We start from the raw sequence: 25180 nt of genomic DNA on the forward strand, positions 1-25180 counted from the left end.
GCTCTGTGTGCTAAACCCAAATGCACAAGGGTCCTTTCTCAGTAACTTTAGCCTATGGTTCCATTCTCCCCCACAACACGACTCCAGCATCCTGCTGCCCGAACATCAGGTGGTACGCTCTGATTCTTTTTTTTTATACTGAGGATGGAACCCAGAGACCTTCTACCTCCGAGCTACACCCCCAGCCCTATGGTTTTTTTTTTTTTTTTCTTTTAATTTTTTAACGGAGTCTCACTGAGTTGCAAAGGGCCTCACTAAGTAGCTGAGGCTGTCTGCGAACCACGATCCTCCTGTCTCAGCCTCCCAAATGCTGGGATTACAAGCGTGCGCCACCACGCCCGGCTTGTGATACATTTTCTACCTGCCCTTCTTGCTGCCTACTAATCCTTCTGGCAAATAATTTGTCACACACCTCTCAAACCCCAGAATCCCCTGGATGTAACCCTCTTGTAGCCCTTATTATTTTTTCTCTTATATTATCATTATTTATCAGAAACGTTCCTCTCTTCAGCAAAACCTCAAGTACCTTGAAATACAAGAATTCTCTCTTTTATAGGATCAAAAGACAGAACTTTACCTTTTACTCCCAAAGCCCCCAGCACAGGATCCAGCCCATACAGGCTACAGCGTTAGGACTTCCTAGGACACAAGTGGAAAGGAACTGCTGAACCCAGTACGGGCCAAGAGACAGGGCTGCAGCGCCTGATGAGACGTAGCCCGGCTCTCGGGCTCTCCCAGTGCTGTGGGGCAGGTGTTTGGGCAGTTGGAACGCTGGTGGGTGGGCATGTACAGGGCACCTTGAGATCACACGGTGGGGCCCAGGCTCTGGCTCGGGTGAGGTTTCAGGCCAAGGGAAACCTGAAGAACAAGTGTGTGGGGCAGCCAGGAGAAAGGAGGCGGAGGTGGAGGAGGAGGCGGAGTGGACTGCACAGGGACCCCTGCGAGCGCAGGCCTGAGGCCGCTCGCGTGTCTGGGGAAGTAAGAGAAGCTTAGTCTGTCTGGGGCTGTCAGGCTGTGCGGGGCCCCTGCATGGAGTCCTGCTAGGGGAGAGTCTGAGGGCAGCCAAGGCCGGCCATTCAGGGTCTGCCTAGCATTGCTAGAGTCTGCACTTAACTGAATGCAGCAGGGAGCCACTGAGGGCTTAAGGAGAGTACTGCGTATTTAATTTGTATTTGAGCGTTGTTTTGGCTGCTGAGAAAGATCTGGACAGATGGGGGCAAGCGGGGCCGTGAAGCCTGAGGTTGAGCTGAGGGCTCAGGAAGGTCCAGGGACCCCTCTGCTCCAGCCCCCAAGCCAGTGGCTCTTACTCTTTGATGAAGCATTCCTCCTCTCCCAGTGCCCCGGCTGGGTCAGGGCTCCTTTCTACCGAACACCCCAATGGCGTCAGCATGGCCTGGAATGGCTGGGCGGGAATGGCCATCATGGCCTCATCCCACCCCACTGGACACCTCCCGCACCCCCATCCCGGTGTCGCTCTGTCTGTCCATGGGCAGCTCCGACTGAGGTCCTTGGCCAAATCATCCCGCAGCTCCTCTTTGGTTGTCCTGCCGCGCAGCGATCAAGCAGCCTGTGGCCTTGAGGCACCAATGAGTAACTCCCCAACCACCATCTCCCACCCACAACCCCACCAGGTGCTCAGCTTCTCAAACCTGGACTAAAGCTGCAGCCCTGCCTGGCCAGGAATGCCACGCAGCCTCGGGCTGGGTGGTGCTGGGGGGCGCGAGGCAGTGGAGCTGGTGCCGCTGATGTGCTGTGTGGCCAGAGCAAGTCATTTCCCTTCTCAGGACAGCAAGTTCAGCCCTGCTCGGTGGGCAGTTGGGTTTAGGTCACAGCAGTGAGTCTCAGCCATGGCTGACCATGAGAGCAACTGCAGAGCTTCAGAAAGTCCCAGTGCTGGGCCTCAGTGTGGGGAGAGACGGTGTGCTCTGGGGGAGGTCCAGACAAAGGCTCGTTTCATACCACGGTTCCCACTTGCACCCAGGACTAAGGACAACTGGATGTGCAGAGCCCTGCAGTGCCTCCGAGCACATCACCCCCATTTCCATGATTGATTAAGAGGAGGACTGAAGTGTGCAGGGAAAAGAGAGCTCCTCCCTTTAATGTGTAGCACAGAGAATTGAACCCAAGGGCATTCTACCTCTGAGCTATAACCCCAGCCTTTTTTTTTTTTTTTTTTTTGGTTGGAATATGGTGGAGACTGGGGACTTTCCATACGTCTACAGAGAATGAATCCAATGACCTGGCATGACCTACCTTCTACTAACTTAGATAAACTACCATTAGAACTTTATTCCTTCGGTTGAAGTGTTATTGACCCTTTAAGCTCCCCTGAGGAGTAGAATAAATTAGGTTCTAAACCTCACCCGTGGCTAGAAGACCTGGCCCTTAGATCTTATGGGGTCTTGGGAAAAATCACAGAAAATTACTAAACCTTTAAAAGCCTTGGTTTACTCATTCATCTAATGGAAACATCCACCTTGCAGGGCCTCTGACTGCTCCTGAACAATAGAAAGAATGTGGAACTCCCTGTAGACTGTTGGTAGGCGCTTCATGCTCTAGTCCATTAAAAATTTTTTTTTTTTTGGGTACTGGGGACTGAACTCACGGGTGCTCTACCAGTGACCTATATCCAGCCCTTTCTGTTTTTTATTTTGAGACAGGGTCTCACTAAGTTGCTCAGGCTAGCCTTGAGCTTGCCATCCTCCTGCATCAGCCTCCCAAGTAGCTGGGACTACAAGTCATTTCATGAACTTCCCACAGCCTGCCTGAGGCCTGGCTCTCGGATCTGTGATGATCTAAAGTGGGCCCCGGAGATTCGCAGGGTCAGGATTTCTGGTAGTCTAGCTCAGCTGGGTGATGCTGCTGGGGGAAGAAAGCTGTCATCCTGTTTGGAATCCTGGATCGTGTCGCCATAGCAACTTGCCTAACCCACCCCACATACCGCGTGGAAAAACCTCTGCCCGCTTCAGAGCAGTGTCATCCAAGCCACAGCCTGGGTTCTCCCACCTTGCAGGGCGAGGCTGCCCAGCGACGGGGGCTGGGAGGGCACATCTGACTGGTAACAAGCAGTGAGCTGGCGGGCTGGACCATCCAGGCAGGTCCCTGCCTCACTATTTCCTCTTCCCCACAGCCTAGGCACCTGGTATTCCACTGTCAGCCTTTATTCCCTTGGCTCAAGCCATCGCCCAGTTAAAATGCGGATCCCTTTGGGAAGAGCTCATCACAGTGTCATCGCTCATTAGCCCAGGCCAGCTCCGAGCAGGTTTTGGTTAGGGGAACAGAAGCAGGCAGGGTGGGGGAGAGAGGATGACCCCATCGGGACCCTGAGATGGTCTGTGCAGGCGCTGTGGGATTAGGCTCTGGGGGCAGACGGTGGAGTCCTGGCTGGCCCTGAGCCAGGCGGGGGTGCTAGCGAGGGAGAGAGGCCTACATCATCACATCATCAGGTGCCCTCGAGGACCCCTTCCCACCACGCCGGCATCTTGCAAGGGGAATCACTGCCTAAGTCTGAAGGTGGCAGCTGCCCCTCTCCGGGCAGCGAGGAGGGCTGTTTGCACCCTGATTTTATTCTTTGGAAGGCAGCTCCTTTGCAAAGGTATTTTATTGTCTTTCTGTGCCCTTGACGCCTGTTCCCCAAAACAGTATTGCACGTGGGTTCAGAGCAGCAGCTCTGGGATCAGAAGAAGCCCAGCAGTGCCGCCGACTCTGTTGGTGTGACCTTGTAGGGGCTTCACACAAGACCCAACTGATGTGAAAGCCGCGTGGCGCGGTGATGGTTCCCGTGGAATGATGCCCAGAGGAAGGGGAACAACTGTTCCCGAGAACTGAGGGCAAAGCGGGGGCCAGGCCGTTCTGAGCACTCGACTTCAGTGAATCACATGTTGCTCATTAACCTGAGCACTGGCCTGTAAAGTCGTTATTCTACCCATTTTGCAGTTGAGAAAAATGGGCCCCCTGGGGGGCTTATCCAGCATCACCCAGCTGGCAAGGTTTGAATCCAGGCAGTCTGGCTGGAAGATGACCGCTGCTAGGTATGTGGTAGGTGTTCTGGTGAAGAAAGCACTGAGGGAAGGCAGGGATGTTTGGGCCCCTCTGGCTTCCCCTCCAGGTGACATTCCACACATCTTGTGACTTGGATCTTATGTCCACAGTATGACAACTCTCCATGACTTTGTATTTTCAGTACTGGGGATGGAACCCCAGGGCATTCTACCTCCGAGCTACAGCCCCAGCCCTACTTTTTATTTTTTGTTTTGAAACAGGGTCTCTCTGAGTTGCAAAGGGCCTCACTAAGTAGTAGCAGGGAGGCTGTCCTTGAACCATGGACATTTTTTAGAGTTCACTTAGTTTTTGGTTTCCAAGAGACCAACTCCAGTCTCCCTCTCCCATTCTCTTCCTCCCTGGCGACAAACCTGTGGGCATTTGGTTGAGATCATGCTTAGTTAGGATTGACCTGGTGGGGTTGGGGACCGTCCCGAGCTGGACCATAGCTCACTACAGTGAGCACTCCATGCTCAGAGCGTGTGGGAATCTCTGCAGCTCATAGTCGCTTTGGGGAATACAGTTTCAAGATAGATCCTGGATGCTGGGCATGGTGGCGCACGCTTGTAATCTCCATGCTAGGGAGGAGGAGACAGGAGGATTGCGCAGGTTTGAAGCCAGCCTTGCTGGTTTAAGAGACCCTGTTTCCAAATTAAAAAAAAAATATATATATATATATATATATACATATATATATGTATATATTATATATGTATAGATATACATATATGTATATATATGTGGCTGGGAGTGTAGCCCAGTGGTAGAAAGGTTTCCAGGAATCCTAGTACCACCAAAAAAAAAAAAAAAAAAAAAAAAAAAAAAGATCCTGGAGACAGCCCACGATTTGGGGGTGGAGAGGGGCAAAGGGCAGCAAGTGAGCAAAAGAGAGGCCGTTTTTGAAATAGATTAAAAAATTTTAAAGCTTGTTTAGTAGCTAGCTCTCAACTTGGACTCCCAAAGGAAAATCTCAAAGCCTGCAATGAGGTGCTAGGATTCCAAATGGGGCATTGTGGAGAGAAAAAGGAGGGCTCTTAAATTCTCCAGACTAACTCCCTTCTATATAGCAAGAACCAAGCCAAGCTAGCTCAGAACAGTTTTATCCTAAGCCATAGGGGTTGGGTGGTGTGTTGAGGATGGAAGGAAGTTCCCCGCTGTGGGGAAAGAAGGAGGAAGCCTCCGCTACTGAAGGGGAGGAGGGAGAGTCAGAGAGGGCGAGGGTAGGGGAAGGTGGTGAGTTCTGGGGGACCCACGGAGCTGTGTGGGTGGCCTGGGAGGGAAGAGAAGGTCAAGGATGGTCACATCACATCTCCAGGGGTGCACGGTGGGGTGGAGATGGGGATATGGCGAGTTTTCCTGGTGACCAAGACTTTGGGCTGTGTTTCTGGGGGGAGGAGTTAGGAAAGCCTTGGTTTATTTATGTTCCTGGAAGGAATGAGAAAGAGGGCGAGATCCCACTCCATCTCCTTAGGGGTCCAGAGGCCCCTCAGCTCATGGTGGCTGAGGGGCTAGGCCGATATGCCCCTAGCAAGGGGGACGAGGGGCGGTGACGAAATGGCAGTGGCAAGCCCGTTTCTCTGCTTGGCATCTTCCAAGCTGGAGAGCAGAGCTTGGGGCTTTTTGGTTTTTCTACACCTAGCACTGTGCTTTATACAGACAAGGTTTCCCAGCTGAAATAGAACTCTCAGCTGGGCTTGGTGGTGACAGCTTCAGCTACTTAGTGGGGCCCTCTGCAACTCAGGGAAACCCTGTTTCAAAATAAAGAATAAAAAATAGGGCTAGGGGTGTAGCTCAGAGGTAAAATGCCCCTGGGTTCCATCCCCACTACAGGAAAAAAAAAAAAAAATAGAACTCTCACTCACAAGGACATACCAGGGCCACATTGAATGGTCTGGTCCTTCTCTGCAACACCCAAAACCATTCATAACCTTTCATGCTGTGATCAGATTGACTTAAGGTCAAATTAATGAAAAATTAAAAAAATTCCTTAGTTCCCACGGTGATCAAGACTTTGGGCCAGACCTTTGGGGAGGAAAAGCTGTGGTTTATTTAGGGCTCTGGCCCCTGTGTCTCCTCTAAGCCTCCAATACCCTTCCCCTAGACTTCCGTTATGGACTTGAGGTTGGGAGCTGCGTTTTGGGGCACCCTTGGTCCTTACTGAATCGTCCGTGGTGGTCATGTGGATGATGACAGAGAATAATTACAACCTCCCTGAGTGTTTTCTGCGTGCCTGGTGCTCCCGAAGGAAATTTGCTCATTTGGTCTTTGAGAGAACTTGACAAGTACTGTTATGACCCCACTTTGCAGGAGAGGGGACTGAGGCGCAGGGCCACGTAGTGACTTGCTGAGGGCACAGAGCTCTCACTGGGAGAGTCCTGGCCAGTGCCAGGCAGTGAGAATCCAGGACCTTCACCCCTACACTGTGTCTGCGTTTATGGGGTTCTGGCGGTTAATAAGTGCTCAGTAAAGACTGTGTTTACCTCACTACAGATGGATTGCGACTGAAAATTCTGGTCAATGGGCCTACTTTCTTTGAATGTCAGCCATACACATCTTTGGATTTTGTTAAATTTTTTTTTGTTTATGGCTTTTTGTGTGTGTGTGGCACTAGGGATGGAACCCAGGGGCATTCTATCTCTGAGCTATACCCCCAGCCCTATTTTTTATTCTTTATTTTGAAACACTGAGTTGCAAACTACACTAAGTAGCTGAGGCTGTCCTAGAACCATGATCCTCCTGTCTCAGCCTTCCAAATGCTGGGATTACAAGCGTGGGCCACCACGCCCGGCTGTTTAAGGCTTTCTTGATAGTTGTGTTGACCCCATCACCTTGTCTAGTTTGCAGCAGGCTCACTGGAAAGGCTCAAAGTGACCACAGTGATGGGGCACTCCCAACCTGGTCTCGAGCCCTCCAGCGGGTCCTTGTCCAGCCAAACCGTGCCACCCCTGCGGGCAAGCTTCCTGGTAACCCTCACACTGCATCCATGTGGCACACAGGTGACGGGTGACAGATCAAGGTCAATCCTGCCCTGGGACCAGGACATTGGACCCACTGACCCCTGAACCCTCCCATCTGCACAGTACAGGCTGCGAGCATCACCTCTGTGGCTTTAAAACAGACACCTCTTTGTCCCTTAACTGGCCAGGAAAGTCTCACTTTAAGTTCCCTCCACGCCACACACTCCTTCAGGGCTCAGTTGGAGTTCTACCCCCTCCTCCAGGAAGCCTTCCTTGCCTACTCAGCCGACACTGAACTTCTCTTGTCTGGACACCCAGGCCCAGTTTTTCTGCTCCATTCCCTCCCGGCGGTCTATGCGGCTCCCCTAGCCCTGCCTTCAGCTACAGTCAGGGCCCAGAGTGCACGCATGCTTGGCCCCACCCCCTCCTTGCAAGCAGATGTCCAACAGTGATTGATATGTCTAATGAATCCCATATTTCAAGAACCCAAACTGACCAGATAAACGCAGGAGTGGTTTTCTCCATATAAAGGGAGCTCTGAGTCACATCTCCCGTCTTCAGAGGTTGTCTGGTGCTACTGTACGTCACCCCTCCCTTGCTTGGGTGACGACACCATGAACATCGTCCGCTGAGCCCTACTGTGCACCAAGCCTTGGCGCTTCTTACTCCACTTCTCTTCCTCATCCCTTACAGCTTCGTGAACTTAGATCTCTGCCTCTGTCGCCTGGGAGGAAACCTGTTGACCAGGTCGCATAACCAGGGGAGGGCTGTCCAGCCAGAGGCTGTGGGACCAGAACGAGCCTGGTCTGATTCCAAAGCCTTTTTGCCCTTAGCTTGTGAAGGAGGCTGAGATTGCCTCCAGCCTCTAAGGCAGCCGGGCCATCTCAGGTTCTGGGATCACTCATCTGGCACACAGGAGTGACTCCTTATTCCTGCGGCCAGGTTTCTAGTGGCTTGAGGACAGCTCCTAATGTAGTCACCCCCCCCCCCTCCTGTCTAGTGCACCTCGGCGGGCGGGCAGTGCCTTTGCAAAGCCTTTCTAGATGGCGCCAGCCTTTCCCTCCAACCCAAACTTCATCCACCAATACTTGTTTAAACTATCACTCTAGGGTCTGAAGGGACAGCACCCTCCAACCTCCCCTCCCCAATCCCCACTTGGGAGGCTCTTTGAATTACTCCCAGAAGCTCGCTATACACGGGACAGACGGGAGAGTGTGCTTCCTGTGGCTCCTGCGGACTGGGGAGAGAACTGAGGGCTGGGTGGTGGTGGGGTCTCCAACTATGTACCCAGAAGACATGGTTCCGGCTACCTCAGCTTGTGACCCACACGATCGGCCCTAGCTCGGGCCTGGAGCCCCGCCTCAGAAAGGCCATGCGGGCCAGTCCTACAGGCCCCGGCTCTAGCTGGAGCATTCGGGCCACGTGGAGGGGGAACCCCGAAAACTTTGGCCCGCTGCCCAGCAGCTGGCTGGGGTTTGTCTGGTGAGCGTGGACTGTGCAGAGGCCTGGGCTGGGGTATCCCCGAGGGAGAGCCGGGCTGCCAGCCTCTCCACCGGTTTGCAGATTTCCCACCGGCCGGAGACCCCCGCGGCACCCCCACACCTGGAGCGCATTAGGCAACGGCGCGTGTCTGGGCCAGGCGGCTTCCCCGGATTAGTGAATAATTGCATAATACCCAGCGCAGAGTTGGGGCGCTGCCCTGCCCCTGCCCCGGTGTCAGGTAACTAACTTTTCCCGGGTCCTGATGTGCGGCGCTGTGCTCAGCCGCCAGCGGCCCAGAGGATAGGGGCTTGCTTCTGCCCAGGGGCCCAGCCTCTGCGGACTTGAGAGGGTTCCGAGCGCGGGGGGCTCTGGGCAGCTTTCGGCTCCCGAGGGCACCTCCCCAGCCTCCGGGGCTGCGGCGCCAGGCTCTCCAAACTTAGGGATGCCCGGGCGCCAGGCAGAAAGGCGGCGCGCCCTAAGCGCCCGGGATGCCCGGGTGCCCCAGCCGCTGCATGGGGACCCCAGGAAGCCTCGCCGTGCACCCAACCCGCGGAGCCTCTTTAACTCGGCCCCAGCGCACCAAAGCCCGGGCTCTAAGTCGCCTCTGCGCGCCTCTCTCTTTTGCTGAACTTGGCTAAACCGCTAAATTGCAGCCGCTTCCCAGGGGACCCACGTCCCCAGGGGCGGCCAGGGTCCGAGCCGGGCGGGGGGGCGCCTCTCCTCGACTCCTGCAGCGGGATCCGAGGCCCCGGCGGCCAGGGGGCGCCCAGAGGCGAGGGGAGGAAGGGGGCACTTACCTGGCCAGAGGCTGAGCGCCCAGGCCACCACGAAGCCCCGGGGCAGGTCCATGGCCGGCGGCGGCGGTCGCGGAGGGGCGGCGAGCCAGAGCGGCAGCCTGCGGGGCGCGAGCCTGGAGCCTGCACTGCAGCCCGGCTCCCTGACAGCGCGGCCCCTCGGAGGAAGTGGGAGGGCTCGAGCGCGGGGAGGGGCGCCGACACCGCGTGGGCTCTGGCTCCAGGCCACCGTCGGCCCCTCTGCCACCTGGGCGGGAGGCCTGCTGGGGCCTGGACGCCCTCCCCGTCGCGCCTTCTCCCGCGCCTCCCTTTGGCTTAGGAGAAAACCCAGGCGGCCGCTCCTGGAACCACCTCGCACCTGTCTCCCCTCACCAGGTCGGGGTCGGCTGGGAAGAGTTGTCTCTAGTCCCATGTCCCAGAGAAGCAAGCTCCTCCAAGCCCAGAGGGGTATCTAAGGTGGCTAGTGTCACCCTCTGTGACCCAGGTGTTCGCACTCCATCATCCACTGAGGTATGCCTTTGTCTCCTTGCACCCTGAGGTTTGAAACGTGCTCCTCTTGACCCTGGAATAAATGCAGATCCCCTCAAGCCCACCAAACACCCCCGCACCTGAGCCAGGCCGAGGCAGGGGGCTGGGTGGCCAGCAGTGGGGAAGGGGACAGGGACCTGTCACTTTCTCAGGAAAGCCTTGGTATGCTGGGCTCCCTGCCCTCGACTCTGTATCCCGTGTGCAGATCACAACTAAGCCCTGGGCCCTCGGGAAGGGATGGGGTAGGAGGGTGGATGGGCGAGTGCAGGTGAGTACCCCAGGGTGGAACCTTCTGTCTGGGAGAGACTGAAAGGGCTTCCCAGATGGTGCCATTCAGGGAGAGCTCGGAGGATGAGTGGGGTTTTGAGAAGACTCGTGTTCACCTGGGTGTAGTGGGTGAGTTATACTCCCAGACCTTTTTAAATTTATTTTTATTTTGAGACAGGATATAAGGTGCTGAGGCTGGCCTTGAACTTATGATCCTCCTGTCTCAGCCTCCTAAGTACTGAGATTACAGGCATGTGCCACCACGCCTGGCTTTTCTTGGTAGTATTCTGCTTTTTACTTTTGAATATTCATCTCTCCCACTTAGCCACAGACTGGGGCTGTGTGTGTGTGTGTGTGTGTGTGTGTGTGTGTGTGTGTGTGAGAGAGAGAGAGAGAGAGAGAGAGAGAGAGAGAGAGAGAGAGAAAGATTGATTAAGGTGGGCATTAAGCTTAGGCTGGAATAAATCAGTGTTGCCTCCCAGGCCATAGTTTCAGAAAAGGCAGTGTGACACAGGGTACAAGCTTTCCTTCTCTTCTGAGTCCCTGGAACAAAAGAACTAAGTCTCTCCTTTCTCCTTCCTCTGCCTCCTGTCCTGGCTGGGACGAGGGGTGGTGTAAGCTTGGGTGGGATGGGATGTGCTCTTGGGATGTATCAGACACTGGCTGGGTTGCACAATGGAGGAACCAAGTCCAGGAGGCTCTTGTGGAGGCCGGGAGTCAAACTGCCCGTAAGCCGGCTCGCTCTCTTCAGTATTTTCACTTGCGTGACCAGTGACCCGCGGGTAGGCTGGCTTGAGTCAGGACATTTGAACCTGGAGCACTAATCCGTAGGACCGCCTACTAGGCTCCGACCTTTCCCGGCCTCACCCAAGTTCACTCTCAGCTAGTGGTGCTCAAACCCCAGGTGTATGGAATTCCCTGGAGCACTTGGGAAGGCTGCGGCTTCCTCCAGGGTGAGGAGTTTGCGAGGGTGCCCCCACCACGGGGTGGTCTGAGCGCTGCCAACTGAAAGGGTGCTCCAGGTATCACTGCGGGTCCTGCTGGTAACAATCCCACCCTAATTAACCTTCACGGTCCTAATCTCGGCCCCCTGGCCTGAAGGCAGGTGTGCCTGCTTCTGCGTGACCCGGGAGGGCTGGGGGGTTTGCCCTCGCAGGTGTCTTCAGCAGCCCCTTGGGCACCTACTCTGTCCCCTGCTCTGCAAAAGTCATGGCGGGGGAAACCCTCAGGAGAGGTGCTAGTGAAGGAATCAAGCAGGTGAGAAGAACTCATATTTATTTACTTAATTATAATTTATTATTAACATGCTTCGAATGATTTCTTCTTTAATTACTAGTATTGAAATCATACACAATGTAGCAGTGTGTGGATGACATCTGCAAACAATTGTGATTCTAAGGCTGGAGAAGTTCAGAAAATTAGAACCAAAGCTTTATGGACTGAGATTCAGGTAGATTCATAGTAATAACAGTCCTTTACATGTCCATAGTATTTTCACTTGTTTATTTTTATTTTTGTTGAGATATCATTCACATGCCATAAAATTCACCGTTATCACTCAGTAAGTTTTTAGTATATTCACAAGGTTGTGTAACCATCGCCAGCAATCTCACAGTATTTTCATCACCCCCAAAGAAGCCCTGTACCCAGGAGCGGCCTCTCCCCATTCCTTCACTGTGGCCCGTGGCAGCCCTAGTCTGCTTCCATCTCTACAGATGGGGAGCCTCTTGAAGACATTTCACGTAAATGGAATCACGCCACACATGGCCCTTTGTGTCTGGCTTTTTTACTGAGCACAGTGTTTCCAAGGCTCAGCCATGAGGCCGCAGTATCAGCATTTCCTTCCTCTTTGTTACCAAAGAGCATTCCACTATAGAGATGCATCGCACTTTGTTTATATATTCAGCAGGTGATGCCCATTGGGATGTTTCCATTTGGGGCTTTTATGAATAATGCTGCCATGAACATCTGTGCACATGTTTCTGGTTTCAATTGTCTTGACTGTAGACCACAGTATGGGATAATGGTCCCACACAGCTAGGGCGTAGTGGACTATAGCGTCTAGGTCCGCCTGAGCACACCCTACGATGTTCGCACGACAGTGAAACTGCCCAGGAACACGCTTCTCAGAACGCGTCCCCATCTTTGGGTGACGCGTAACTGTTCCCAGTAGTGGCGTTGCTGAGTCATATAGTAATTTTATGTTTAGTCGCTTGTGGAACTCCCAACTGTTTCCACAGTTGCTACACTATTTAACATTCCTACTGGCAGTATCTGGCTGTATGTAGGGCTTTACTTTTCTTACTGATGGGATCAAACCCAGCAGAATTCTACTTCTGAGCTTTACCCCTACCTAGCCTTATTTTATTTATTTTTATCTTGAAACAGGGTCATGCTAAGTTGCGGAGGCTGTCCTTGAACCTGCACTCCTCCTGTCTCAACCTTCCAAGTCCTGGGATTACAGGTGCGGGTACCACGCCTGGCTGTGTTTTGCTTTTCTGAATTTTGTTTCACACCCATGACCTCTTTTAGTCCTCACAATAGCCCTGCAAGGAGTCATGTTTATTTCTTATAGATAAAGAGCGTGATATATAGGTGAGGTTCTTTCAGTTACAGGTGGCAGACTCCCAACACAAACTGACCGATGCAGAAACGGGAGTAGAAAAGCTCGTGTATCTGGAAAGCCAAAGGTGGGCTGGCTGCAGGCACGGCTGATCAAGAGCCTCAAGTGAATGTTACCACCTTCTCTCCATTGTCTCTTAGTTTGCTTCACTCTTTTCTCCTTTGCTGAAACAGACAGGGTTTCATTGCCTACCTGGAAAGATGTCAGGCAGCTGTCAAAAGTGTACACTTTATAGACTCTAAGGGGAGAGAAGCCGTCTTTCCTAGATCCAACAGAGACGCCCAAGGGTTTGGTTCATGCCCTCCCCTGAATAAATCACAGTGTCTGCAGGATATGGTATTATAATTGGCTCAGTCTGGGACACACACCCAGCCTTGAGGGCTTTGGAGGAGGAGGGCATCATGACTGACAGCCCCACCAAGACCACATATTATAGGAGAGGAAGTTTCCTCAGGGAGCCAGGAGCGGAGGGGTTGGCCAAGTGCACTGGACAGACGCACCCATGATTGCTAAGTCCACTTCAAAGAGCTGATTTCAGAGCAGCCACGGATTGACTCAAGATCCCAGCACCTCCAGATCCGAACTGCGATTGGTACCCAGGGGCCCTGACAGCAGAACGCACATCCTAGGTAGACCAAGAAAGCCGCATCGGGCCAGGACGGCATGAGCATGGTCAGCCCAGACGGGGGGCTGTGGGTAGCTCCTCTGGCGCGTGAGCTTGTGCTCTGAGCGTCCGCCTCAGGTGGGACCCTGGCTTCTCTAGGAAAGGAAGGCACCTGGCAGGGCGTGGGGCACTGGATGCAGAGGCTTGGGTTCTTCTAGGACCAACATACTCTTCTTCCAGAAAGCGCTTGGGTGGCCTGGTCTGCATTCATTTGGAAGAGATGCCTTCTCTTTCTGACTCTTCTTTGCGTCTTTCACCTCTGTGACCTGGGTGACCAACAGTCTTGATTGGCCAGAGACCAACGGATTTCACAAAACCCATGTCAAAACAGGAACAATCTCCAGCGAGCTGGTACGGATCGGTCCCCCCATCTCTATCTTGAACCTTCTGCCTCACTTTCTCCAACTTTCTTCTTCAACACGCCCCCTCTCTTCCACTCTCGGGTTATTTCTCTCCATCTCTTTTCTCTGCCCCCGGGTGCCTCCAGTGCAGCTGAACTGTGTGGGGGCTCCACCTTGAAGCTCGCTCTGGCTGCCGGGCTCCCTCTGCAACCACAGACCCCCCTCGGGCATCTGGCCTTCTCCCTGTACCACCGGTTGGTTTGTGCTTAGGAAATGCAAACTTTTTAAAAAGATAAACTTAAGCAAACTTACAATTACTGGGAAGGCATTATCTTATGCCAAAAAATGATACAACACATTCCAAAGCTGAGAGTGGGGGAGACGGAGGAGAAGGAGAAGGAGGAGGAGGAGGAGAAGGAGAGCAAGCCACCAGGTTGCTCTGTTATCTGCAGTTGGAGTGACATGTGCTGCTCTTCTGGGCCAATGTGTGACTGGAAGGCAATTACCTTCATCCTGCACAAACAAGCGTAGAGGACATCTCTTGTTTTCTATTTGCTGCACCAGGTCTCATTCCCTCCAGGGAAGTGGAAGAGGCTAACTCCGAGGAAGTGTGTTGGCCCAGGAGCATGTGTAACCCCAGCTACTCTGTACTTCAAAGTCCAGTCTGAACAGTTGGAGCCGGCGGGCGTGGCCCCTCTTCTAATCCTGCTCCCGAGTCGTCTCATTTCCACTGCTGAGGGTCAGTGTCTGGTATTTCTATTGGGACCCAGTCCAGTACATGACCTATCCCGAATCCAGGAAGTTATTTTGTGATCTCCCTCTCCCTAGCCACAAGTATGCCCAATATTTGCAGTAAAGATATCAAAGGGGAGATGTATTAAAACCTCAACTCAAGCAGACACGCAGGATGGAGAAACACCCCTTAGAGAAAGAATATGGCAAAAGATGTGGGAGAGACACGCTACCTCAGAAGCCTAAAAGTGTCAGTAAGCACCTAGTTGAGAGTCCGTTTCTGGTGGGGTTTAGGTGGGCTGAGCCCCTGACACCAGACCAGACCGGAAGAGCCTCATCGGAAGCAAACATCACTGCAGCGACCGAGCGAAGGATGGCCACCTCCAAGGATGCTTACGGCGCTGGCGTCATCTCCTTTGGTCCTTGGCCACCCAGGAGGTTCTCAGAGCTTCCTTCCTAGACCAGCTGGGCTGAGAAGAGGGAGAAATCATAAAAGTTAGAGTCTGGCTAAGATGCACGAGAAGAGAGATGGACTTCTGACAAGCAGCAAGACGTGGGGCAGGAATTCCCACGGTGCATAGTATGGGGGCCACGGGCACGGTTTGGCAAAGGATGAGAAGCCAAGCCATCCTGTAAATGTATTTACTGAGCACCACGCTGGGATGCAGTGTCTGAGCTGATGTGGTTCCTCGATTCCCCCCACCCCCCAAAAAGAACATAGCTCCGCACGTAGGCGAGGAGGCAAAACACGGCTGATAATAATCAAAACAGCAGCTTGCGCTGTCTGACCGCGCACCGAGCTGGACACGCTCCTCTTATCGTGTCCTTTCATCCTTGTTGTGATCCCATGACGTGGAGAGCCACTGCCTGCCTTTTACAGATGAAGAGCGTGAGGCTCCGAGACGTAAGGGGCTCGGAGCTCATAAAGGCAGAAAGGACTTGAACCTGGTCTCACCTGCCTCCGGGTTCTGAGCGCCTGGCCACGTGGCTTCACCCAGTGTATTTCTGGCGCTGGATGGTAAGTGTAAGCAAAGTGCCAGGGCGTGCAGAGGAGATAGACAACGACGTCCATCTGAGCGGGCCTCACAAGTTGGAGTTTTGCAGAGGGGAAGTGGGCATTCCAAAGAGAGGAAACTGCAAATGTACTGGAGTCTGCACTACACAGAAGCTCAGGCTGAGCCAGCCAGGGAGCCCAGAGCAGCCGAGGCTCAGAGTCCTCCCTTCCAGGTCAGCTTCCTCTGGTGTATTTAGGGGAAGGGTGTTTGCTTCTCATCTCCTGAAGCCCGAGTGAGCCCCAGGCCAGGCCAGCCAGTTCTTTGGTTTATCTTGGTCCTCTGTTAGTGTCTCCAGCAGCAGAGGAGGAAGGCAGAGATTTGCTTCAACCTGTGGGCTTTCAGGAGGCATGATGGGAACACACACGCATGCACAGATACATGTGCATGCATACATGTGCATGCATGCACACGCACAGCATAAATAACACTCTTCAGACCAAACAATCTAAATACATGGCAAAGAAGAGAAACAGGCCCCTGGGTCAGACTCACATGTACAGGTTACCTTGTGCATCTCGATGGATGGATGGCATCGTTTCCCTCTGCTTCTTGAGCAGTGTTGGCCCCTCACGGTCATTTCTCCTACTTTTTGATGGTGCTCAAGGGCTATGAGTCATTGTGGCCACGTCTGAAAAGCCAGGAGCAGAGCTCCTGAAGGGCACGCTGGCGATGCAGGCCCACTCTGTAGAGCATTTCAAGGCCAGCCTCAGCAACTCAGCGAGACCCTCGCAACTTAGTGAGACCCTGTTTCAAAATAAAAAGATCTGAGGGTGTTGCTTGAAGATAGGATGCCCCTTAGTTCAAGCCCCAGTACCAAAATAAATAAGTAAATAAATAAATAAATGTGGTAAGATAATTCTGGGCCAAATTATAGGGGATTTCTAATGCGATAGCAAGAGTGTGGCTTTCCTTTGATGGGTAATGAGCCTTTGACAGTTTTAGAGTGAGTAGGAGGAGGTGGGGGAGTCAGGAGGACAGAGCCTGTGTCTTAGGTTCAGGAAGCCCTGTGGGGGAGGAGCCATGGCTCATGGATCACCTCTGGACGCCCCGTCCCTTTGCCTGGACAGGGTGTCCTTCTCTGGGCGCTGCTCAAGCTTCCCCAGGACGCCAACTCTCTCCCGCCATCTCTCCTGCTGTTCCCTCTGCTCCTGGTGAGGCCCTGACCCGGCCCCGCTGCCCACTCAGTCACACCTGTGCCCTGCTTGCCCTTCAAGGCCCTGGGTAACAGGGTCGCTCTGCCGCCCTTGCTCTGATACAAACCACGTACAGTTATCATTCAGCATCCCCAGAGATGACTAACAGGACCGACACCCATCACCCATAATGCGCCGACTGTGGCCAGCCCTGCATGGGCTATGAGTGGCCTTGTTCAACCCCTGAGCATGCAGGGGGTCTTTCCCTTCCCACCCAAGGGACCACATTGCAGTTACCATACAGACTCCAACGTACTCTCTAGGCCCTCCTGCCACGAAGGTCATGTCCCAGCCTCAGCGCCAAGCCTGGAGGTGTGCTCGGGCCCCTGGAGCCCTCTCAAGGCCGAGGGTGCTGGGGAATCAGCAGGCGCAGTCCTCAGCCAGTGACTGCAGGAGCTGGTGGATAAGAAACCAGCTCCCGCCCCCATGAGAGGGTCCCCTGGGGGGCACCCAGTCACCCCAGCCGTATCCCTCTTACTTCTGCACCTGCATTGGCTGCCTTATTCACCTTACTTCCCGGTCCCTTGACAGAGTTTCCTGGGATCACTTCCCTGCCAAAATTACTTAAATTGTGTCTACTTCCAGGGCAACTCAGTAGAAGGCAGGGGAGGTGCAACATTTTGCCCCAGGCTTTCTAGCCAGCAAGCAGTAGAGTCAGATTTGACCTCAGAGACGAGGGTGCAAGGCCCCTAGACCTCCAAACCACTCCAATGGCCTGTGCCTGGAATGTCTGGTGATCTGCGAATTCTGTCATTCGAGATTCAGGCTCTAAGCAGATGTGGTGGGGCACGCTTGTAATCCCAGTACTTGGGAGGCTGAGACAGGAAGATTGTGGTTCAAGGACAGCCTCAGCTACTTGGTGAGGCCCTTTGCAACTCAGTGAGACCCTGTTTACAAATAAAGAATAAAAAATAGGGCTGGGGGTGTAGCTCGGAGGTAAAATGCCCCTGGGTTTAATTCCCAGCACCAAAAAAAAAAAAAAAAAAAAAGAAGAAGAAAAAAGATTCAGGCTCTGAGTTTGTTTTTGGAAAAAGAAAATCCCCATTGGGAAGAAGATTAACCAATAAAATTCATATCAGTTAGTCACTTCGAGTGTGAATTTATTTGTCACATTTCTTTTTCACCCAGGGTCTCTGAACAGAGTAGAACCTTTAATAGGGAAGAAGAAGGGATGTGGTTTTGCAGGGAATGAGAGGAGCAGCAGCCCTTGTGCAGCTGGGGGCGGTCCAGGAGGGGAAAGTGGACCCTCAGAGAGAAGTCTTGTTTCTGTGTTTAGCTGAGAGCTAGGCCTGGCCCTCTGGGTTGATGTCCTCATCCTGGAAGGCTGTGCAGGGATTTCTGAACATTTCAAGTTGCATAACTGAACTTGGAAGTGGAGGAGAAACGAGGAGAACACAGCCCAAGACAAACCATAAAAAAAAAAAAAGTTCATGACAATATGACCAGTAACGAAACCCGCGATCTCATCCTGTCTCCAGCCAGCCTTGCAGGCCAACCTCACTAAACTCAGGAGCCAGAAGAGAAAAAGGATCGCACCTCCCTCTGCCTCCCCTGTGCCACGGGATTGAAGCGCTGGCCTTGTCTCTGTGGTCAGAAGCCTGGCAGGCTGGGGCAGCCACTGGTGGGTGCCTGCTCAGAGGCAGCTTGTCCACACTGGCCCTGCAGAAAAGATGCTCCTGGCTCCTGGGGGGCTGTTGTCCCGGGTGTCCCAGCTGCTGCTGCTCATTCTCCAGCAGGGGCCGAGAATAAACATCTCCCACGCAATCTGCAGCTGGGGGCAGAGGCCAAGTGGTGATGGAGGAGGGAGGTATGGGGATGTCTTCGTTGATGTTTGGGGAATGCGCTTCTGGGAGTATTTTTTTCTCTGCTGAACTAAGTTACTGAGAAAAGATGGGTGTTGAGCCAATGCCTCTTGAGAACTTCCGCCTCAGTGAAGATCAAAATTCAAGCATGATGGGGAAGATGATTTCCCGGGAAATGGAGATAGCGTCTTTGGTCTTCGCAGAGCCTTTGGTAGAGACTGGTTTGACAGTCTCTACAAATGGCTGGTGGTCCCTGAAGTTGGTCATGGGGCTGTGGGACTAGGAAATGTGGTGGTGAAATGTGAATTCTGGGGTCAGAGAGACCTGGGTTAAAGTCTCAGTCTGACTCCCCAACAGCTGGGTGACCTGCCCCTTACAACCATGTCATCACCACCTATAAAATGCGAATGACAAGACAGCAAGCTTTTTTTTTCCTTTTTTCTTTTTTCTTTTTTTGTATTGGAGACTGGACCCAGGAGTGTTCTAGCTCTGAGCTATACCCCCAGCCTTTTTATTTTTTAATTTGAAACAGGATCTCGCTAAGTTGCTAAAGTTGTCCTCAAACTTGGGATCTTCCTGTTTCAGCCTCCCAAGCACTGGAATTACAGGTTGGCACCACCATGCTAAAGCCCAGACAGCAAGTTATTAAAGAGTACTGACCTGCACACAGACAGAGTTCTAAGCACTTTGTATACTAAGTCATTGAATAACCATAATGCTGCCAAGTTGGTGCTATCATAACAGATGAGAATCAAGGCACAGAAGGGGCCAGGTCTTGTTCAAGGCCTCTCTCTCAGCCTGGATATGGCCTCAGGCGATCTGGCTGCAGCATCCTGGTCAGAGCTGCTGTGAGCAAGGCATGATCCAACCTGTAAAGGGCCTGGCTCAGCGCCCGCCACACGGCAAGCTCTCAATAAATGTTCGCTTTTATTATTAACAACTTACAAAACAACATAAAACAGAGTAGTCAAACTACCCACATCATTTGAAATTCTTAACAGCGCCTGACGTTTGTTTAGCTCTGCGTATAATTCAAAGGACTTTCCCAGTGATGGCTCCAGTAACCCTCCCTGAATCCTTGTGAAGGCGTGGGGCAGCGTAGATTGGGCATGAGAAGGTCAGGGACTTGCTTATAAGGTCCCACGCTGGATCTCTGGTCATCTGTCCTTCAGCAAGTCTGTACCGACATCCCAGAGCTTGAATTACACAAGGTATGGACCAAATAAAATGCCAAAGGACCATCGATATGTGACCTGTTAGCATGTTTAATTCAGATTCTGTTTATACAAACACTTTATACTCAACTGTATGGACCGTGATACAATAGCAGTTAATTAGTTGTTTATGTTCTGGCAGTAAGGATCTGAAGGGATTACAACAAAAGCAGACACTACAAATCCATGAAACCACCTAAAAATAAAAAATAAAAATAGCAGACCAAGCATTAAACAAGAGCGGAACACTTGGATAGCAATTTTCAGTTTATAAGCAAGTGTGATCTCATTTTAACCTCATGGCCATCCACTACTGGACACAATTGTGCCAAAAAATCTGAGTTTAAGCCAGGCGTGGTGGCGCACGCTTGTAATCCCTACACTTGGGAGGCAGAGACAGGAGGATCGCGCAGGTTCGAAGCCAGCCGCGCGCACTGGCTTAGGAGACCCTGTTTCCAAGTAAAAATGTAAAAATAGGTATGGGAGTGTAGCCCGGAGGTAGAAGGGCTTCCAGGAACCCCAGTACCACCAAAAAAAAAAAAAAAAATCTGAGTTTAAGAGAGTTACTATAAACACAGAACAACGTGACTGCCCAACTCGCCTGCCTTTATTGAGTTTTGCCTGCGTGGTTTTCCAATGGCTGAAAGAATAATGTTCATGTCTCTCACTATGTTTCAGTAAGATTCTGGGTCTAAAATGCTTGGTTTCTTTTTCTTTTTTTTTTTTTTAAGCTTTAAATTTTGACCCCTCCTAGATTCTGCTCTATACCTTCCTAGAGCTAATTTCAAGTGTCAAGTTGACTGAAGGAAGTGATACCCAGACAGCGGCGAAGCATCAATTTCTGGCATGGATGCTTGGTTTCAAATCACAGCCCCGATACCACCTAATTCTATGTCATTGGCCAAGTTCATGTAGCTCGTGGATTTTGAGAATTCTCATCTGTTGAGAGCACCTAACTCATGTGGCTGTAGTGACGATTCAGTGAGTTAACACATGTAAAGTGTTTGGAAAAGTGCTTGGCATCAAGAGCTGTTTGCGTATATGAAATAAAAATGAGTGATCTCCCACAAAGACTGTAGAATTGCATCTTTCCTTATAGTTATGTATATTTTTACCTTATGGGTTTTTTAGGTTAAGTTGTTAGGTGCATACAAATTTAGTATTGTCATATCTTCTTAGTGACTTGAACGTTTTACCGTTCCTTTCTTTTTTTGTCCTTTCTTTCCTCTTCATTCTCCCCCCCCCCATCTTCCTTCCTTCCTTCCTTCCTTTTCTTTTTTTTTGTGCAGTACTGGGAGTTAAATCCAGGGGTGCTTTACCACTGAGTCACATTCCTAGCCCTTTTTATTTTGAGACAGGGTCTTGCCAATTTGTTTTGGCTGGCCTCAAACACGTTCTCTTCCTACCTCAACCTCCTGAGTAGCTGGTATTACTTGTGTAGGCCACCAAACCTGGGCCCTTTATCATTCTTTAATAATTTTTTTTTGCTTTAAACTTAGTTTGTCTGACACTAACATAGTTTCACTGACTTTCTTTTGATTAATGTTTGTCTGGACTCTCATTTTCCATTCTTTGCTTTCAGCCTTTTTGTATATTTGTGGTTTAATTCTTCTCATGTAAGTAGCATATAACTGTTTTTAAATTCAATCTGTTGAACTTGTTTTTAATTAGAAGCACTTAATCCATTTACATTTAATTTAACTGTCTCTATGTTTGAGTTTGTTTGTTTGTTTGTTTATTTATTTATTTATTTATTGGTACTGGGGTTCCTAGAAACCCTTCTACCTCTGGGCTACACTCCCAGACCTATTTTATACTTTTTAAGAAATTGGAAACAGGGTCTCTTAAGCCAGCACGACTGGCTTCGAACCTGCGCGATCCTCCTGTCTCCGCCTCCCAAGCGCGGGGATTACAAGTGTGCGCCACCACGCCCGCTATATTTGACTTTAAATCTAGTATTTAAATCTTAGTATTGTTTGTGATTATTCTATTTTCCTTCTGTTAGGTTGGAAGTAATAAACTCACTTTTATTCTTTAATAATTCCCTAGAGATTCCAGCATGCATTTTTTTGACTTGTGAAACTCTAATATTAAGTCCTCTTGTGCCGGGCATGGTGGCGCACGCTTGTAATCCCTGCACTTGGGAGGCGGAGACAGGAGGACCACACAGGTTCGAAGCCAGCCGCGCTGGCTTAAGAGACCCTGTTTCCAAATAAAAAAATATATAAAAAATAGGTCTGGGAGTGTAGCCTGGAAGTAGAAGGGCTTCCAGGAACCCCAGTACCACCATCAAAAAAATTATCAAGTCCTCTTCTTTTCCTGATTAAAAATTTTCACTTCAGTTGCTACCCTCTGGATTAATATACAATTGTTTACTAATTCTCTATATACTTAAACATTATGAGACATTATTTTTTACAGCCAATGTTTATAATATTAACACTTGCATCTTTGACTTTCCATATGGGATAATTTTTCTTTAGACAGGAGAATATCATTTAGTATTTCTTGTAGGACAGGATTTTATGGAGTCAAATTCTCTCCATTTTTGTTTGTATGAAAGTGTCATCATTTGACTTTTACTCCTGAAGGATGTTTTCTCTGGGCGTAGAATTCTATCCTGGCATTATTTTTCTCTGGGCACAGTGAAACTCATTTCACTGTCTTCTGATTCCTATTGTTTCTGTTGAGAAGTCAGTTGTCAGTTCAATCACTACTCCTTTGAAAGGAAAATGTCTTTTCTTCCTACTCTTGCCTTTAAGATTTTTCTTTTTCATCTTAAATTTACTATGTTATAGGGTTATTCCTATTTATTCTTCTGAGATTCATTTGGCTTCATTTACCTTTGGAGTTAAGTCTTTTGTCAATTTTGGAAATTTTCAGTCATTGCCTCTTCAGAGTCTGTCCATTCTCCCCCCCACATTGCACTGAGACTCCAATTAATATTTGTTAGAATTTCTGACTGTGCCCTTCATGTCTCTTCTCTTTGCATTTCCCAGTTTTTCCTTTCTATGGTTCATTCTGACTATTTTCTTCCTTTCTTTCAGTTTATTGGGTCTTAGCTGAGTCAAACCCATTTTTACCTTCTTAATTTTTTTAGTTTGAGAATTTCTATTTGGTTCTTTATAATTCAGTGTCAAAATTTTATATTTTGCGTTTCATTCTCCTCCAACACATTCAACATTATCACTTTCAATTCTAGATCAGTAGTCTGTAGTCCTTAAATTCTGTTTTTATTGTATGCTGTTTCTCCTATGTGCTGTCTCTTCATGTGACTAGTTGAAAGTTTTTGTGAAAATAAATTGAGAACTTGAATTTTATCTTTCAGAGAGGATTATCTGCTTCTGTTAGATTCCTGAGGCCCTTCATCTTAATCATTGAGATCACCTTAATACTGCTTAATAGTGGTAAATGGAGTGAGGCTTTCTTGGGTACCTGGATGTCTAGAAGATGGGCTAGTGTCTCTGTGAGGGCTGGTTTATGGACAGTGCATGCTTGTTATTACGGTTAGATGTAACTGTGCCCGAAAGAGCTCATGTGCTAGTGTTCAGGGTTGATGTGATTAAGTCAGGAGTGCTGTAATCTTGTCAGTGTGTAAATCCACTGGTGGTAACCTAGGCAGGTGGGGTGAGGCTGGAGAAGGTGGGTCCCTGGGGGCATGGCCCTAGGGACAGTGCTTCTGTCCTTGAATCCCCTTGCTGGCTCTCTTGCTTCACTCCATGATGTGAGAGCAGATCCCTTGCTCTCCTCCTCTGCTGCATGCCCTGAGCTTCACAGTCTCCAGCCTCACCTGGACAGAACCTCAAAATCTTCAAAAAACTGCCAGCAAATAAATCTGCCTTCTTCTAAGTTGCGTGGTCAGTTGTTTTAGATTACCGAGAAAGCTGTCGGAGACACTTGCTATTAGGGTATATACCCTTAGGGTTTGAAAGTGTTAGGAATTTATCATCAGTTCCAATTTGGAAGACATAGAACTACAGCTTTTTTTTTATCCACAAATATTGTGAAAAAAATGTTTCCTGCATCTTCTGGATTTGTCAATTCCTTCATGGTCAGAGCAGCTCCAGATGCCAGGCTCTCCTCTTTGGGCTTCTTTTCCCTTTTCAGATCTCAACCCAGCAATTTTTTTTTTTTTACCTTGATAGCTTTTCCATACTTTCAACATTACTTTTGGAAAATATTTTACCCAGTTTTTCAAATTCTCCTTAAAGGAAGAATTTGTCTAGATTACTAAAACTGCCAAAATTGGAAATGTAGTCCAAAATACAACAATGTCATTTTCTCTCTATGGGCTTTAATGATATCTCATAAAACCCAGAAAGCCTCTTCTAGAATTTCCAATTCAAAACCACCTACTTCTGGGATGGTGATTTTATCCAGCTGTATCTGAATTATAACTTAAGCTCTGGGTCACAGGTTCATGTATTTATTCAACACCCGTCTATGGAGCGTATGCTATGTCCCAGCCACTGTCCGAGGTGGAGCAGTGCAGCCCCTCTCCTCTTACAAAGCTTAAAGTCTAGAAAGAGAAACAGAACTTTTTTTTAAAAAAAAGTAACATTCAAATGTGATGAGAGATCGAGATCGATTGAGAACAATCGATCGCAGTAGGAAGAGGGTGAGGGTGCCAAGTAGTGCATCCGTTGAGATGCTTTGTCTGCAAGCATCAGAACACCAGACCCAAATGGTCTTAAATAATGAGTGAGTGTATTACCCTCCACAAAACAGAAGTCCAGGATGGAGACGTCACACAGAGGCCACCGTGACTCTAGCTGCCCCTCTGCCCTCTTCTTGGCTCAGGTTGCTACAAGATTGTGGCTGGAGTTCCATCCACCCATCAGCCCAGCCATGGCAATACCCAGAAAAAGGGCAACTGTCCAGAACCCCTGAGCACACCTCTCCTCACTTTCCACTAAAGAGAGAACTAGGCTGCTAATTCTCCACTCCTGTGGCAGTCAAAGGCAAAGGGATCCAGGTTACCGTGGTGGGCCGAGACTGGCTGCAACCCATTCCTGGCTGGGATAGGGCCATATTACTTTTTTTTTTTTTTCTCCCAGTACTGGAATGGAACCCAGGGGCATTCCACCTCTGAGCTATACCCCCAACCCTATTTTTTTATTCTTTTATTTTTGAAACAGGGTCTCACTGAGTTGCAATGGCATCACTAAGTAGTAGCTGAGGCTGTCCACAAACTGCGATCCTCCTGTCTCAGCCTCCCAGATGCTGGGATCACAAGCGTGCACCACCACGCCCGGCTAAGGGCCACATTGAGTCATCGTGGGAAAGTAATACTGGGGTTCTTCCTCAGTAACACTGGGATTCTGTTAGGAAGGAGCAGATTGTCACCAGGCAGGCAGCCTGTGGTGCCCATCTCAGGGATGGCGGAGGTGAGATGCCACCAAGGACCAGCCGCTGTTCTAGCACCTCCCTGGATCTCTGTGCTCATTTTAGTAAGTTCTTTACAATAACTCTGAGTACCCATAATAA

General features: G+C 50.3%; 1 protein-coding gene across 1 annotated transcript in view; it reads right to left on the reverse strand.

Annotated features, from left to right (window-relative positions):
- The window catches only part of ITGA11 (integrin subunit alpha 11), a gene marked incomplete at its 3' end in the record, with an annotated part of 112301 nt that extends 102777 nt beyond the window's left edge, over positions 1-9524 (reverse strand). The window contains exon 1 of the mRNA XM_080692197.1: positions 9278-9524. Coding sequence (XP_080548323.1) covers positions 9278-9329 — 52 coding nt within the window. The 5' untranslated portion in view covers positions 9330-9524. The remainder of the gene's footprint in view (positions 1-9277) is intronic.
- Between the last annotated feature and the right edge of the window lie 15656 nt (positions 9525-25180).

This window comes from Muscardinus avellanarius (assembly GCF_963383645.1).
Source record: "Muscardinus avellanarius genome assembly, chromosome: 3".
Lineage (NCBI taxonomy): Eukaryota > Metazoa > Chordata > Mammalia > Rodentia > Gliridae > Muscardinus > Muscardinus avellanarius.